The sequence below is a fragment of the Aethalodelphis obliquidens genome, unplaced genomic scaffold (assembly GCF_003676395.1).
Source record: "Aethalodelphis obliquidens isolate GAN/ISIS:26980383/991018 unplaced genomic scaffold, ASM367639v1 scaffold51, whole genome shotgun sequence".
NCBI classification, from domain to species: domain Eukaryota; kingdom Metazoa; phylum Chordata; class Mammalia; order Artiodactyla; family Delphinidae; genus Aethalodelphis; species Aethalodelphis obliquidens.
In genome coordinates, this window is record NW_020837995.1 from 10711899 (window position 1) to 10729154 (window position 17256).

General features: G+C 42.7%; 1 protein-coding gene across 10 annotated transcripts in view; it reads left to right on the forward strand.

Moving 5' to 3' along the window:
- The first annotated feature begins 14943 nt into the window (after nt 1-14943).
- The window catches only part of TMEM62 (transmembrane protein 62), a 35676-nt gene continuing 33363 nt past the window's right edge, over nt 14944-17256 (forward strand). For 3 of the 10 annotated variants that reach the window (XM_027084082.1, XM_027084084.1, XM_027084085.1), the window contains exons 1-2: nt 15617-15728; nt 16890-17027. In XM_027084082.1, the coding sequence (XP_026939883.1) occupies nt 16948-17027 (80 nt within the window). In that variant the 5' untranslated portion in view covers nt 15617-15728; nt 16890-16947. Of the gene's footprint in view, nt 15343-15616; nt 15729-16889; nt 17028-17256 lie in introns of those variants that run through there. The other 7 variants (XM_027084079.1, XM_027084081.1, XM_027084076.1 and 4 more) reach the window with 4 other exon arrangements.

Here is a 17256-nt window from a genome sequence, read left to right on the forward strand (position 1 = left end):
TTATTATGTTGAGGAAAGTACCCTCCATGCCTACTTTCTGGAGGGTTTTTATCATAAATGGGTGTTGAATTTTGTCAAAAGCTTTTTCTGCATCTATTGAGATGATCATATGGTTTTTATTCTTCAGTTTGTTAATATGGTGTATCACATTGAATGATTTACATATATTGAATAATCCTTGCATTCCTGAGATAAACTCCACTTGATAATGGTCTATGATCCTTTTAATGTGCTGTTGGATTCTGTTTGCTAGTATTTTGCTGAGGATTTTTGCATCTATGTTCATCAGTGATATTGGCCTGTAGTTTTCTTTCTTTGTGACATCTTTGTCTGGTTTTGGTATCAGGGTGATGGTGGCCTCATAGAATGAGTTTGGGAGTATTCTTCCCTCTGCTATATTTTGGAAGAATTTGAGAAGAATAGGTGTTAGCTCTTCTCTAAATGTTTGATAGAATTTGCCTGTGAAGCCATCTGGTCCTGGGTTTTTGATTATTGGAAGATTTTTAATCACAGTCTCAATTTCAGTGCTTGTGATTGGTCTGTTTATATTTTCTATTTCTTCCTGGTTCAGTCTCAGAATGTTGTGCTTTTGTAAGAATTTGTCCATTTCTTCCAGGTTGTCCATTTTATTGGTATATAGTTGCTTGTAGTAATCTCTCATGATCCTTCGTATTTCTGCAGTGTCAGTTGTTACTTCTCCGTTTTCATTTCTAATTCTATTGATCTGAGCCTTCTCCCTTTTTTTCTTGATAAGTCTGGCTAATGGTTTATTAATTTTGTTTATCTTCTCAAAGAACCAGGTTTTAGTTTTATTGACCCTTGCTATCGTTTCCTTCTTTTTCTTTTCTTTGTAATCTGATCTTCATGATTTCTTTCCTTCTGCTAACTTTGGGGGTTTTTTGTTCTTTCAATTGCTTTAAGTGTAATGTTAGGTTGTCTGTTTGAGATGTTTCTTATTTCTTGAGGTAGGCTTGTATAGCTATAAACTTCCCTCTTAGAACTGCTTTTGCTGCATCCCATAGGTTTTGAAGTGTCGTGTTTTCAGTGTCATTTGTTTCTAGGTATTTTTTGGTTTCCTCTTTGATTTCTTCAGTGATCTCTTGGTTATTTAGCAGTGTTGTTTAGCCTCCATGTGTTTGTATTTTTTACAGATTATTTTCCTGTAATTGATATCTAGTCTCATGGCATTGTAGTCAGAAAAGATACTTGATACAATTTCAGTTTTCTTAAATTTACCAAGTCTTGATTTGTGACCTAAGATATGATCTATCCTGGAGAATGTTCCATGAGCACTTGAGAAGAGAGTGTATTCTGCTGTTTTTGGATGGAATGTCCTATAAATATCAATTAAGTCTATCTTGTTTAATGTATCATTTAAAGCTTGTATTTCCTTATTTATTTTCATTTTGGATGATCTGTCCATTGGTGAAAGTGTGGTGTTAAAGTCCCCTACTATGGTTGTGTTACTCTCGATGTCCCCTTTTATGGCTGTTAGCCTTTGCCTTATGTATGGAGGTGCTCCTATGTTGGGTGCATAAATATTTACAATTGTTATATCTTCTTGGATTGAGCCCGTGATCATTATGTAGTGTCCTTCTTTTTCCCTTGTAATAGTCTTTATTTTAAAGTCTATTTTGTCTGAGAATTGCTACTCCAGCATTCTTTTGATTTCCATTTGCATGGAATATCTTTTCCCATCCCCTCACTTTCAGTCTGTATGTGTCCCTAGGTCTGAAGTGGGTCTCTTGTAGACAGCATATATATGGGTCTTGTTTTTGTATCCATTAGGCTATTCTATGTCTTTTGGTTGGAGCATTTAATCCATTTATATTTAAGGTGGTTATCAATATGTATGTTCCTATTAGCATTTTCTTAATTGTTTTGTGTTTGTTATTGTAGATCTTTACCTTCTCTTGTGTTTCCTGCCTAAAGAAGTTCCTTTAGCATTTGTTGTAAAGCTGGTTTGGTGGTGCTGAATTATCTTAGCTTTTGCTTGTCTGTAGAGGTTTTAATTTCTCCTTTGAATCTGAATGAGATCCTTGCCGGGTAGAGTAATCTTGGTGGTAGGTTTTTCCTTTTCATCACTTTAAATATGTCCTGCCACTCCCTTCAGGCTTGCAGAATTTCTGCTGAAAGATGAGCTGTTAACCTTATGGGGATTCCCTTGTATGTTATTTATTGTTTTTCCCTTGCTGCTTTTTATAATTTTTCTTTGTATTTAATTTTTGATTGTTTGATTAATATGTGTCTTGGTGTGTTTCTCCTTGGATTTATCCTTTATGGGACTCTCTGCTCTTCCTGGGTTTGATTGACTCTTTCCTTTCCCATATTCGGGAAGTTTCCAACTATAATCTCTTCCAATATTTTCTCAGTCCCTTCTTTTTGTCTTCTTTTTCTGGGACCCCTTTAATTCGAATGTTTGTGCATTTAATGTTGTTCCACAGGTGTCTGAGACTGTCCTCAATTCCTTTCATTCTTTTGTCTTTATTCTTCTCTGCAGTAGTTATTTCCATTATTTTATCTTCCAGGTCACTTATCCATTCTTCTGCCTCAGTTATTCTGTTATTGATTTCTTGTAGAGAATTTTTAATTTCACTTATTGTGTTGTTCATCATTGTTTGTTCGCTCTTTAATTCTTTTAGGTTCTTGTTAAGGGTTTCTTGTATTTTCTCCATTCTCTTTCCAAGATTTTAGATCATCTTTACTATCATTACTCTGAATTCTTTTTCAGGTAGACTGCCCATTTGCTCTTCATTTGTTTGGTCTGCTTGGTTTTTACCTTGCTCCTTCATCTGCTGTGTATTTCTCTGTCTTCTCATTTTGCTTAAGTTACTGTGTTTGGTGTCTCTTTTTCGCAGGCTGCAGGTTCATAGTTCCCATTTTTTTTGGCGTCTTCTCCCAGTGGCTAAGGTTGGTCAAGTGAGTTGTGTAGACTTCCTGGTGGAGGGTACTAGTGCCTGTGTTCTGGTGGATGAGGCTGGATCTTGTCTTTCTGGTGGGTAAGACCACATCTGGTGGTGTGTTTTGTCGTGTCTTTGAACTTATTATGATTTTAGGCTGCCTCTCTGCTAATGGGTGGGGTTGTGTTCCTGTCTTGCTAATTGTTTGACATAGGGTGTCCAGCCCTGTAGATTGCTGGTCGTTGGGTATAGCTGGGTCTTAGCATTAAGATGGAGATCTCTGGGAGAGCTTTTGTCATTTGATATTACGTGGAGCCAGGAGGTCTCTCATGGACCAATGTCCTGAACTTGGCCCTCCCACCTCAGAGGCTCTGGCCTGACACCCAGCTAGAGCACCAAGACCGTGTCAGCCACATGGCTCAGAATAAAAGGGAAAAAAAAAGAAAGAAAGGAAATAAAATAAAGTTATTAAAATAAAATAATTATTTAAAATAAAAAATTAAGAGGAATAAAAAAGAAAGAAAGAGAGCAACCAAACCAACAAACAAATCCACCAGTGATAACAAGTGCTAAAAACTATGCTAAAAAAAAAGCAAAAAACGGACACACAGAATCCTAGGACAAATGGCAAAAGGAATGCTGTACAGACAAAATCACACAAAGAAGCATACACATACACACACACAAAAAGAGAAAAAGGAAAAAAGTATATATATGTATAAAAAAGGAAGAGGGCACCAAATCAATAAACAAATCTGCCAATGATAATAAGCTCTAAATCCTAAACTAAGATAAACATAAAACCAGAAACAAATTAGATGCAGAAATCAAACCCCAAGTCTACAGTTGCTCCCAAAGTCCACCACCTCAATTTTGGGATGATTCATTGTCTGTTCAGGTATTCCACAGATGCAGGGTACATGAAGTTGACTGTGGAGATTTAACCCGCTGCTCCTGATGCTGCACAGAGAGATTTTCCTTTCTCTTCTTTGTTCGTGCAGGTCCTGGGGTTCAGCTTTGGATTTGGCCCTGCCTCTGCGTGTAGGTTGCCCTCTGGCATCTGTTCTTCACCCAGACAGCAGGGGGTTAAAGGAGCCGCTGATTAGGGGGCTCTGGCTCACTCAGGCCGGGGGAAGGGAGGGGTACGGAATGTGGGGCGAACCTGCGGTGGCAGAGGCCTGTGTGACATTGGACCAGCCTGAGGCGTGCTGTGTGATATCCCGGGGAAGTTGTCTCTGGATCACGGGACCCTGGCAGTGGCGGGCTGCACAGGCTTCCAGGAGAGGAGTTGTGGATGGTGACCTGTGCTTGCACACAGGCTTCTTGGTGGCTGCAGTAGCAGCCTTAGCATTTCCTGCCTGTCTCTGGTGTCTGCGCTGATAGCCACGGTTCGCACCCATCTCTGGAGCTCATTTAAGTGGTGCTCTGAATCCCCTCTCCTCGCGCACCCCGAAACAATGGTCTCTTGCCTCTTAGGCAGTTCCAGACTTTTCCCCAGACTCCCTCCCAGCTACCTGTGGCACACCAGCCCACTTCAGGCTGTGTTTGTGCAGCCAACCCCAGTCCTCTCCCTGGGATCTGACCTCCAAAGCCCGAGCCTCAGTTCCCAGCCCCCACCCGCCCCGTCGGGTGAGCAGACAAGCCTCTCAGGCTGGTGAGTGCTGGTCGGCCCCAGTCCTCTGTGCGGGCATGTCTCCACTTTGCCCTCTGCACCCCGTTTCTGTGCTCTCTTCTGTGGCTCTGAAGCTTCCCCCACTGCCACTCCCTGTCTCCTCCTGTGAAGGGGCTTCCTAGTGTGTGGAAACTTTTCCTCCTTCACAACTCCCTCCCAGAGGTGCAGGTCCCATCCCTGTATTTTGTCTCTTTTTTCTTTTTTCTTTTGCCGTACCCAGGTACACAGGGAGTTTCTTGCCTTTTGGGAAGTCTGAGGTCTTCTACCAGCGTTCAGTAGGTGTTTGGTAGGAGTTGTTCCACATGTAGATATAGTTTTGATGCATTATGTGGGGAGGAAGGTGATCTCCACATCTCACTCCTCTGCCATCTTGAAGGCGCCTCTCATGATGCTCCTCAATCTTGAGAGAGAACAAGTGTGGGACAGACAGGGCATAAAGTTTTGGATAGATAGGTTAATTATAAACTCTGCAGAAGAACTTGGCTTTAGGGGAACTCAGTTTGATTTTTAAGTGTACATTGTGGGCATGCACATTTTAAGTGTATAATGGCATTAAATACATTCACATTGTTTTGCAACCATCACTATACCATGCATCTCAAAGACTTTTTTCATCTTGCAAAACTGAAAATCTGTACCTCTTAAACATTATTTCCTCATTTCCCCCTCTCCCCAGCCCCTGGCAACCACCATTCTACTTTCTGTCTCTGTGAATTTTAGTAGTCTTGGTGCCTCACATAAATGGAATTGAAACCTGGACCTGTGGGGCCCTCCTGGGCACAAAAGTCTTTCTGTGTCCCTGTTTCTTTCTTTTTTTGTTTTTAATTGAATTTTAAATACACCCACTTCAATCCGCTCATTTAACACTTACATTTTAAAAAATTAATTAATTAGTTAATTTATTTTTGGCTCTGTTGGGTTTTCATTGCTGTGCGTAGACTTACTCTAGCTGCCGCAAGCAGGGGCTACTCTTTGTTGTGGTGCACGGGCTCTTCATTGCAGTGGCTTCTCTTGTTGCGGAGCACAGGCTCTAGGTGCACAGGCTTCAGTAGTTGTGGATCCCGGGCTCTAGAGCGCAGGCTCAGTAGTTGTGGTGCACAGGCTTAGTTGCTCCACGGCATGTGGGATGTTCCTGGACCAGGGCTTGAACCCTGTCCCCTGCATTGGCAGGCAGATTCTTAACCACTGCACCACCGGGAAGTCCCCTCCCTGTTTCTTGCTTGTAGGAAATAGGCTTCATTTAGCCTCCTTGACCTTCCCTGAGTTCCACAGGGCAGATTCAAACAGTTGCTAATCAGGGAATGGAGGGCTTGCAGAAACAAGGGAGGAGCAGTCAGGAAACAATAGTTCAGTCTTAGGGCAGGGTCCTGGTTCCTTCTGAGGAAGTATACATAACAATATCTTTGAGTTCTGCAGGAACTAAGGCCCCCCCACCAAGGTGGAGGATGGTAACTTCAGGCAGAGCACCAGATTTCTGGAGCACCACCGTGTTATGTGACCACTAACCAATCAGGAGAAGTCACATACTCTGCAGCCCTTACCCCAAATTCTTCCTATAAAAACTTCTCCCCTAAAACCACTGGGGAGTTTGGGCTTTTGGGGCATGAGCCACCTGTTCTCCTTGCTTGGCCCTGCAATAAACCTTTCTCTGCTACAAATTCCAATGTTTCAGTTTGTTTGGCTTCACTGTGAGTCAGGGACACGAACTTTTGTTTGGTAACAGAATCATTCAGTATTTGTCTTTTGTGGCTGGCTTAATTTACTGGCATAATGTCCTCAAGCTTCATCCATGTTGTAGTATGCATCAGAATTTCTTTGATCTCTGACATTACTTTTGCAGGTGTTGCAGGTTCCTTATACAGAGCCTTAACCACCTAGATAAAATTCCCCTCAAAGTTCTGTTTCCTAAGGAGTTAAAGGAGTGCTCCTTGTGCATCTGTCAATCCCAATTTATTCTCCCCACCATGCACACTATCATATATAAAATAGATAAGCAACAAGGACTTACTGTACCACACAGGGAATTAAATTTAATATCTTGTAATAAACTATTGTGAAATAAAATTCATATTTTATGGCAAGATAAGAAAAATTTAAACATAGAAATTTTTCTTTTAAACATAAAAATTTTTCTATGTCCTTTGGCCTCCTCTTTCCCTGCACTGTGCATTGTTTAACTGCATTATGCATCGACCAAACCTCCCCCATCAGAAATACTTGCTCGATCGTGAAGAGCAACATTCTCCTACCATCAATAAGATGACTCCTTAAAGATAATATTCCTTCTTGATAAAGGGTCCCATGGCACTTAGATCTGGATTGTGTAAACTGTCAATAATATGTAATTTAATGTACAGCCCTCTTTCTCAAAAAACTTACATAACTGTGCCTTGATTTCTAATGGGCGGAAGAGTTCTCTGAGCTTTTGGAGATGCTTTCCCAGGTTACTATCCTCAAATTTGGCTTGAATAAAAATTTCTGTTTCTTTCTTAGATGAACTGATTAATTTTTTGTCAACAGTATAATGGAAGACAATTAGAAATAGAATATATATATTCATATGTGTGTGTGTGTGTGTGTGTAACCAAATCACTTTGCTGTACACCTGAAACTAACACAATATTGTAAATCGACTAGACTTCAATTTTTTTAAAAAAGGAGTGTTCCTTAAAAAGCTTTAAAAATATCCGGTACAGGACTTCCCTGGTGGCGCAGTGGTTAAGAATCCGCCTGCCAATGCAGGGGACATGGGTTTGAGCCCTGGGCTGGGAAGATCCCACATGCGGCAGAGCAGCTAAGCCCGTGCACCACAACTACTGAGCCCATGTGCTGCAACTACTGAAGCCTGTGTACCTAGAGCCCGTGCTCCGCAACAAGAGAAGCCACTGCAATGAGAAGGCTGTGCACCGCAACAAAGAGTAGCCTCCTCTCACCCCAACTAGAGAAAGCCCACACGCAGCAATGAAGACCAAAAGCAGCCAAAAATAAATAAATAAATTTAAATATAAAAAAATACCCGGTACATAATGATGTTTAGCAGCATTATTCACAATAGCCCAAAGGTGGAAAGAATCCACATGTCCATTGACGGATGATTAAAGAAAATGTGCTATATTCACATAATAAAATATTATTCATCCTTAAAAAGAAAGGAAATTCTGACATATGCCACAACATGGATGAACCTTGAAAACATTATGTTAAGTGAAATAAGCCAGACACAAAATGACAAATATTGTATGATTCCACTAATATGAGGTACCTAGAATAATCAAATTCATAAAGACATAAAGTAGAATAGTGGTTACTAGTGGCTCGGGTTAGGGAGGGAAGAATAGGGAATTAATGTTTAATGGTTACACATTTCAGTTTGGAATGCTGAAGAGTTCTGGAGATGGAAAGAGGTGATGGTTGCACAACAAAGTGAATGTATTTAATGCCACTGAATTGTACATTTAAACATTGTTAAGATGTGTAAAACAAGGAATGTTGCCATCCATTCCAGTTCTTCAAGGATTAAGTTGCAACCCACTGCAGTCACCCACCCTGAGGAAAATTCAGGATGGAACAAGAAGCATTCTGTGCTTTGGATATAAGGGCACCTAGATAGTTAAGATGCATATCTAAGGAAAAATTTCTATGACCCCAGATTCTTGCATCTTCCCATATAGAGAAAAGTGCTAAAATCATTCACTTGAAATATCTGTTCTTTGTGATTAGCAGTAATCTTTTTATGCCTGACTACATGTTTTTCCCTACAGCAAACTACAGCAAAACATTCACATATATCCTGGCTCCTTCCCTGCCTCTTCACAGCAGTTCCTTAGAGCTATCTGAGAGGCTATCTCCTGGGCTATAGTTCTCAGTCAGGTCTGTAAATAAAATTGAAACATACTGCTCTTAGGTTGTGTGGGTTTTTCAGTTAATAGATATATAACATGTTATATGTATTTTATCATGATTTTGAAAAATAATTTTTAAAAACATTTATATACACGTAAAAGTCTTTTGACTATACTACTTTAGCTTTCTATGGAAATTGAAGCCATGCTCCATAGCGTTAACAGAAGCTGGTAACTAATGAAAATTCTTTTTTTTTTTTTTTTTTTTTTTAATGAAAATTCTTGAGCTTGTCTTACAGAACAACAGGTGTGGGAACGCTTGTTAAAACCCCTCTGCCTGTAAATGGCCTTCATTGATTAAGGTTTTCTTCCTTCCTTCCTTCCTTCCCTTCCTTCCTTCCTTCCTTCCCTTCCATCCTTCCTTTCTTCCCTCCCTTCTTCCTTCCTTCCTTTCTCTCTCTCTCTCTTTCTTTCTTTCTTTCTTTTTCTTTCCACACCTTCCCATCTTCACACAGCCCAGTTGTTTCACAGAAACTTGCAGTTAGCTCTTGCCCAGTGCAAGCTGGCTGGGGCTGTGTGACCTTTAAAACTGGGCCAGGGCAGGTGTCTGATGAATAGCCTCTTGATGTGAGACAGCCGGAAAACTCCACCCTCTAATCATGCTAAGCAGTTCCATTTTCAATATGCAGAAACATGTAACCCACATGCACCTGCACAGAACACCGATTACCTCAGCTTTTCCCCTACCTCCAATCACCTTTCCCCATGCCTAAGACCACCCTGCTTATCCCATAAATATCCCACCCCCATTGCCTTTGGGGAGGCAGATCTGAGACTTGTTCTCTCATTTCCTTGTCTGGCTGCCTTGTGAATAAACTCTTTCTCAGCCATAATCCTCAGAGTCTCAGCGTTTGGCTTACTGTGTGTCGAGCAAATGGACCTCACTGGGTAACAAAATGACTTCACAGAACAATGATTTAATAATACAGTTTCAGATTTTAAAATAACGTTAGTATAGAAATAGTGATCTGATGGCAATTGCTATCATAAAGATAGCAAGCAGCAATTTACCATGAAAGCAAACTTTCCTAGAATTAAAGTCAAGGGAGGGGCTTCCCTGGTGATGCAGTAGTTAGGAATCCGGCTGCCAATGCAGGGGACACGGGTTCAAGCCCTGGTCCGGGAAGATTCCCACATGCCGCGGAGCAACTAAGCCTGTGTGCCACAACTACTGAGCCCACACGCCATAACTGCTGAAGCCCACGTGCCTAGAGCCCGCGCTCTGCCACAAGAGAAGCCACCGCGCTGCAATGAAGAGTAGCCCCCACTCGCCGCAACTAGAGAAAGTCCGTGTGCAGCAACAAAGACTCAACGCAGCCAAAAAAAATAAAATAATTTAAAAAAAAGTGAAGGGAGAATCTTTCACTTGGACATTTCACAATACAATGTACATTGTCATCAATACTCATGTTTATGAGTCATATAGTTCAATTTATGAGTATTGATGACAATGTACATTGTATTGTGAAATGTCCAAGTGATAAATTCTCCCTTCACTTTAATTCTAGGAAAGTTTGCTTTCATGGTGAATTGCTGCTTGCTATCTTTATGAGATTACAAGAAATCTACCTTTCTCCTTTGACTGTCAGGAACTGAGAACCAGCTTTTATACTAATTTGTAGTGATTAGCTGGTCAAACCAGTATTTCTCTGGAGAATCATTAACCATCATGACATAAATAAATTCCTGTTTCTACTCACTTTTGTTACTGAACAAAGTTCGTGTGCCCGATGCACAGTGAGGCCAAGTAGACCAAAATGTTGAAGCCTGGAGCAGAGAAAGGTTTACTGCAGGGCCAAGCAAGGAGAACAGGTGGCTCATGCTCAAAAACCCTGCACTCCCTGATGGTTTTGGGGGAAAAGTTTTTATAGGCAAAATTTGGGATGCAGGCTGTATGGTGTGTGGCTTTCTTTTGATTGGTCGGTGGTGAGGTAACAGGGCGGTGTTCCAGGAATCTTGTGCTCAGTCTGAAGTTACCATCCTCCACCTGGGTGGGGGCCTTAGTTCCTGCAGAACTCAAAGGTATTGTTATGTATATATTCCTTCCTGAGGAACCAGGACCCTGCCCCAAGGCTGCACTATTGTTTCTTGGTGGCTCCTCCCTTGTCTCTGTATCCCTTCACTTCCCTGATTAGCAACTGTTTTAACCTGCCCTTTGGAACTTAGGGAAGGTTAAGGAGGCTGAATGAAGCCCATCTCCTACAAACAAGAGATGGGGGACACAGAAAGGAGGGATGGCCCCATAGGGTTCTGATCTGTTTCACTTTGAACACCTTGGGTGAAGCAGCTTGGTTACAATTCAGTGTCTGAAATTCAAACTGCTGGCCTTTGTGACTTTAAACCATGTTTCTCTGTCCAAGATGTCTTTACAGCAAGTCTGTTCCTATCATCTATCACATGGCTTCTTGTTGTATTCCATTTCTGGAAAATGATTTTCATATCTTTGAGGTAGGTTCCTCCAAAACCTCTTCAAATGCATTTTTTATATGCTACATTGCCTGTGTTTTAAATCAGATTATCTCAACCATATCTTCCAAATTTGCTTTAAAGATATTCATCCAGATGTTTTTTAGTGGCACAGTATTAGACAAAACCAAAAACTTTATTCATATGGACAATGGTCTCTACACATACACTATAGCCCTAGTTTTTTTCATCACTAGAGTTCCAAATTTTATACTAACTTTCAGCTATCTTTTGTTCTTCCTTCAAATATCCAATCAGCTGTCAAATTCTGTAGTCTCTGTCTTTACAATCCTTCCTTTCTAATCTCAATGTCACACTCTTCCACCTTCCTACTTCAGGCCTTTGTAATTACCCACCACCTGGATATCTTAGTCCATTCAGGCTGCTATAACAGAATATCACAGACTGGGTGGTTTGTAAATAACAGAAATTTATTTCTCACTGTTCTGTAGGCTGGAAGTGTATGATCAGGGTGCCAGTGTGGTCAGGTTCTGGTGAAGACACTCTTCCAGGTTGCAGACTGCTGACTTCTTGCTGTGTCCTTGATGTTGGGTGGCCTAGGCCTGTAGTGGCTTGAAGCAGGATTTTGTTTCCTCATCCAGAGACTGAAGTCAGGCCGTGTCAGTTAGAGTGCTGAATCCTAGCCAATAGACCACCAGGGACAGTGTCCAGTTGTTGCTGAAATGTCGGCTTCCCTGTGCACTGATGCCGAACAGAAATATGGAGACAGGGATTTTGGAGAAAGAGAGAGATGGCTTTATTTTTCTGCCAGGCTGAAGGGAAGACACAGCAGGCTAGTGTCTCAAGAACTGTGTCCCCCCACTCCTTGGGAATCAGGTAAGATTTTATATGTGGGGCTTGCAGTCCGGGGTATAAGATAAGGATCAAAGTAGTGAAAGTCTTGCATTCTTCCTTTCCTTTGCATTATTTCAAAACAGTCATAGCTGGTGTCAGGCTGTCGGGTAATAGAGGTCCTGCAGGCTGGTAATTGTGTCTGTTTGCCTCTGGTTTATTGGCCAGTGACCTTGTTTCTGAAATGCAAAAACTACAGGGTGTGATTTGTTACCAGGGGCATATAGAATGTAAGTGCTTAGAGGTAATAAGGTTAGGGGGTGACAGGCATCCTGTGTGAGGATGTAACTCACACAGAGTTAGGGGTGATAGGTGTCAAATGTAAATTACATAGTGTCAGGGAGTGAGATTAGCTTTGTAAAGTACAAATCTAGTTACTACAAATTAGTGACAGTTAAAGTAAAACAAGGAGTGATTAACTCTTTCAGGCCAGGTTATGTTTCTTCTCTAGCTTGTTTGCTGTTCCCTTTGTTTTCCTTGCTCTCAGGAGAAGAAGAAAGAAAACTCTCACTGCTATTTACATTGCAACATAGTGACAAGGCCCTGGCCCTTGGCTTTGTAGAAATCAATTTCCCCAGGACACAGAAAGTAGTGCAACAAGTAAAGTGTTTATTAGGAGGAAAAAGAGTACTTGTGAATAGACACACATGGGCGGTTGCAGAGAGAGAGTTGTGCCCTCGTGGTAGTTTGAATCACTTATATGGGGCATTTGTTCTGGGTTTCCTCTGGCCAATCATCTTGCTCTGCCTGGTTCTGAGTCCCTATTTGATTTATCTCAGGGTCCTCCCATGTGTGCACACATGCATATCTCTTAGCCAAGATGGATTCTAGTGAAGAGGCCTATGGGTAGGTTTTGACCTCCAAGGAGCCTTTCTGCACATGTGTAGTTGGGAAGGTCTCCTTGACTTCGAGAATGAGAAATATGTGGTCTCTTTATCTTTTATCTGGGCAGGGCTCAGCTCCTCTCTGCTACTGTCCCCCCACAGGGGACAAACTCCAGCTGCTCAGCCTGGGGTACACCTATCTCCTGCCTCATCCTCACATGGTGGAAGGGGCCAGGGATCTTTCTAGGGTCTCTTTCATAAAGGCACTAATCCCATTCAGGAGGTTGGAGCCCAAAGCCCCCACCTCCAAATACTATCAACATATGAATTTTGTGGGGACATATTCAGATTGTAACACAGGATTAGTGCAGTATTCTTTTAACAGGACTCTCTGCCACATCCCTCTGTTTAATTGGTTCCCTATGCCATTGCCAGATCTATCTTCACTCTTGGCATTTATAGAGGCTTTCTGTTGCAGGAAAAAAAAAAAGGGGGCACAAGAAGAGGGTCATGTCCCAGGTCTTGAGTGAGTCTGTGGGACTGGCCGCCAAGTGAGGGTCCTTGGCTTTGCACAGGAAAGAATTCAAGAGTGAGCCATAGAAAAGTGAAAGCAGGTTTATTTAGAGAGATACACGTTCCATAGACAGAATGCGGTCCATATCAGAAGGTGAGAGTGGCCATGGGAGAAACACACTCCAAAGACAGAATGAAATGTAGTCCCTCTCAGAAAGTGGGAGTGGCCCCGAAATACGGCATGGTTAGTTTTTTATGGGCTGGGTAATTTCATAGGCTAATGAGTGGGAGGATTATTTCAACTACTTTGGGGGAAAGGCAGGGATTTCCAGGAATTGGGCCTCTGCCCACTTTTTGGCCTTTTATGGTCAGCCTCGGAACTGTCATGGCGCCTGTGGGTGCGGTGTGTCATTTAGCATGCTAATGTATTACAATGAGCATATAATGAGGCTCAAGGTCTACTGGAAGTTAAATCTCCCGCCATCTTGGACCTAGGTGGTTCTAACCAGTTTTTGTTGTATCCTCAACATCTATGTCATTCTTTTAAAGGTTGTGCCCTGCCCCCTTCCCTCCTGTTTCAGTTCCAGGAGTCTGTCCCCACCTTCCACCCCCCACCACCCAACTGCCAAAACCACTGGGTGCCCAAGTCCCAAATTTGGCCCTCTGTATCTGCAGCTTCCACACCCCCATGGGTTGGTTGAATCCACAGATGCCCAACCCCTGGATAAGGAAGACTCTCACTGCCTCTTCAACATGACCTGCGTTTTCTCACCTTAATGCTCTGGTTCATGTTGTTAGGTCCTGGTGGAAAGTGCTTCTGCCCATCCTGCCCCCAATCTCTGCCACTCAGAAATACTATCCATCCTTTATATGCCACCTCCTTAATTAAACTTTTCCAGAGTCTCTCCAAAGAAGTGATCTCTCCAGGTTTTAACCTTCCTCTAGCATTTTATATCTCAATGTCACTTGTAGCAAAATGGCATGTTCTTCTCAACCTCATTTATGTATTTCTCTCTGCTATATAAACTTCTAAGATAGTGAACTTTTTAGCTACTTACCATTATGTTTCTTTATGTTTTCTGCTTAGATCAATGTCTTGAATTCCAAAAGTACTAAAAAAATATTTAATGAATTGAAATAGGCATAACTTAAATACTGGCAACACAGCCCAATAAAATAACTCAAAAAGGGGTTAAGAAGGGGGCTGTATTCATATAAAACTGTTTATTGAGAACAGAAATATGTTTACCCAGAATATTTTTCAAAACATGTTAATTCAAAAATGTTTATTCAGAACATAATAAACAATCCAAAAGTTCAACAATAAGGGAATGGTTAGATAAATTAAGGGCAGGACCCTAATGTAATTCTTCTCTTGTACCTGGCCCATAGGAAGTATTTTAAAATGTATTAAATGAATGGCACACCACCGTATTAGACTATTATGCAACCAAGTGCACATGAAATCAGTTTTAGGAAAAAACAACTTTCACAAAACATACGGATTAAATCTATAGAAAACCTACGGAGCGACTTTGTTAATAATCAGAAGGAACCAGAGAAAGCCACCTGCCACATGTGTGCAGCAATTTTTAAAAGGCGTCCTCATACATACTTTGATTCTCACAACAACCCTGTGAAGTACGCTCGGTAGGTATTAACTGTGGTTTGCAAGGAAACCGATCACCGAGGTCCGGCATGATTGACTAAGGCGGAGTCAGGACGCTAGCCTCCGCCTCCCAGACCCGGGCTCCTTCCCTGCCACCCCAAGGCTACTGCGAGTGGCGCTGGGGGCGGGGAGGGGGTGTCAAGGTTTTTTTTTCTTACCCCGCATTGCATTAGCAAACCGAGCCCAGAGCCGCGGGCGGCTTGCAGGTACACAGCCAGGCGCAGGTGGCAGCGCCGGCTGGCCAGACCGGCGCCGTAGGCCCCGCGACCATAGAGTCCGGAAGTGCGGCCAAAGCAGCTCCCGGTGGGCACCGCTCGGTCCCTGACCCGGCCCCGCACTCGCGTGCCGCGCCCCGGCGGGCGGAATGGTCGCAGCGCTGGCCGTCAGGGTGGTCGCCGGGCTGGCGGCCGCGGCCTTGGCGGCAGTGCTCTTGGAGCACTACGGCCTGGCTGGGCCGCCCTCGCCACTGCCCCAGCCCCGCACCCCCCGGAGCCCGCACCCTGCGCCGGGCCTCGGAGCCAGCAACATCTTCTGGGGTCTGCAGGTGACGCAGCGGGAGCTCAGGCGGGGGCTGGGTGGGTGCAGAGCTGGCGCCGCGCGGTGAGACGCCAGCAGTTAACGCGGGGTCGCGACCCGCGCCTGTTTGGGCCCACACTCTGGGCTGGGGGAGAGGGGGGTTGGTGCTCCGTCCTTCCCTGGGGGTTTCGTTGATGCACTGCGTCTTTGCCTTTTACTTCCGCCGGAGAGAGCCACTGGGTCTCTGTTCGTGCTGCCTCCTCCTGACTCAGATATCTCTGTTTAACACCTGCTTTCGGCAGATATCCGACATTCACCTGAGCAGGTTTCGCGATCCAGGCAGAGCTGTAGACTTAGAGAAGTTCTGTTCTGAAACTATTGACATCATTCAACCAGCTCTCGTCCTAGCAACAGGTAGGGAGGATTGCCGTGCTGTCATGTTGTTCTGTGGTCCGGATGGTAGAATGAAAACAGGGCTGCAGCCTTTTAATTTGGGGACGTTAGGGGAACTTTAGCTACAGCCTCAGGTGAGTCCTCCTCCTGTAGAGGAGATAGGATATTATAATTTCCTTTGTCTATGGATAACTGAGTCAAGATCCGGGCTAAATGACTCGCCATAGCAAGGTTTTGGCCAAGCGGTGGAAGCAAGGCTCATGATTCTCGCGTTACTGTTCCGTCTGCCGTCTGTTATCTGTTTTTTGTTGTCGTTATTGCAGCTCTGGATTTGAGAGAGACTTAGAGAAAGCCCCTTAACCAGAAATGAAAAGTTCTGCTCCTCCTCCTCTTCCTCTTCTTTTTTTTTTCTTAACTTTTCCATTTTCCTTACAGTATTAATCTTATATTGTCAGTTGTTTGAGGCTTCAGGTAACTCAGGACACTTTTTTTTTTTTTTCCATCCTTTGGTACTTCTGTGAGTTGGTTCCCTAGAGTGTTCAAACAACCCAAACCCTTTGCTCCCAACTGTGTTGGAGAAGAAGCTAAAGGAGCATCTACCCCGGCTCTTGGGGGATTCATCTTTCACCCACCTTACTGAAACACCTCTGCTGATATGATGGAGTCCTCATTTTATGGACAATCTCAATTTCAAATGTCTGTCTAGTTTCCCAGAAATTTGGGTATTTCATTTTCCAAACTACACCTTCCAGATTGTTTCTTGCCATAAAAATAATACTTGGTCAGATCACATATCCTGATTTGGGGTTTGGAAAATAAGGTTACCATAGATATTTACACCTTCCCAAAGTGTTGGAATTTCTTATTAAAGAGTTTTCATTTCATCAGAGTCTCAAGATGCATTTTGTACTGCTCCCTTTAAAGATACATTTTTCACAACCTATTTCTAATATCACAGGAAGTTAAATAGGCACTTGCTAACCTATAAGAAACAAATAAAGCCCGTGCTGAGAATCTTATTTTCAGTGGCTTGCTTTGGACAGAGATGGATTCATAAGTGGTTATGCTAATACATGTTGAGTACTTTAAATATCTTTGTTCTTCAGTGTGCATTAAAAAAAAATTGAACCCCCAGCCCAGCTTTATTTTGCATTGTTATTCAATTCTTATGTAAACCTACAGGAGACCTGACAGACGCCAAAACAAAGGAAAATTTGGGATCTAGGCAGCAGGAGGCAGAATGGCAAACTTACCAGGGTATTCTGAAGAAGACAAGGGTCATGGAAAAAACCAAGTGGCTCGATATCAAAGGAAATCATGGTAAGAGTCAAGTCCCAGTTATAATTAAGACTAGATTTTTTTCCCTCAGGAGCCTAGATTCTCCAATTTAAATTGTAAAATTACAAAATGGGACATTGTAACTTAAGCTTAGGTATACTAAAGGCCACAACTGTGAAATTCAACGATAATATGTGATTTTAAAACTTCAGATGTCACTGTTAGACCTTGAGGGGGAAACTGGTATGGTTTCTTTCTTCCTTACATGGAA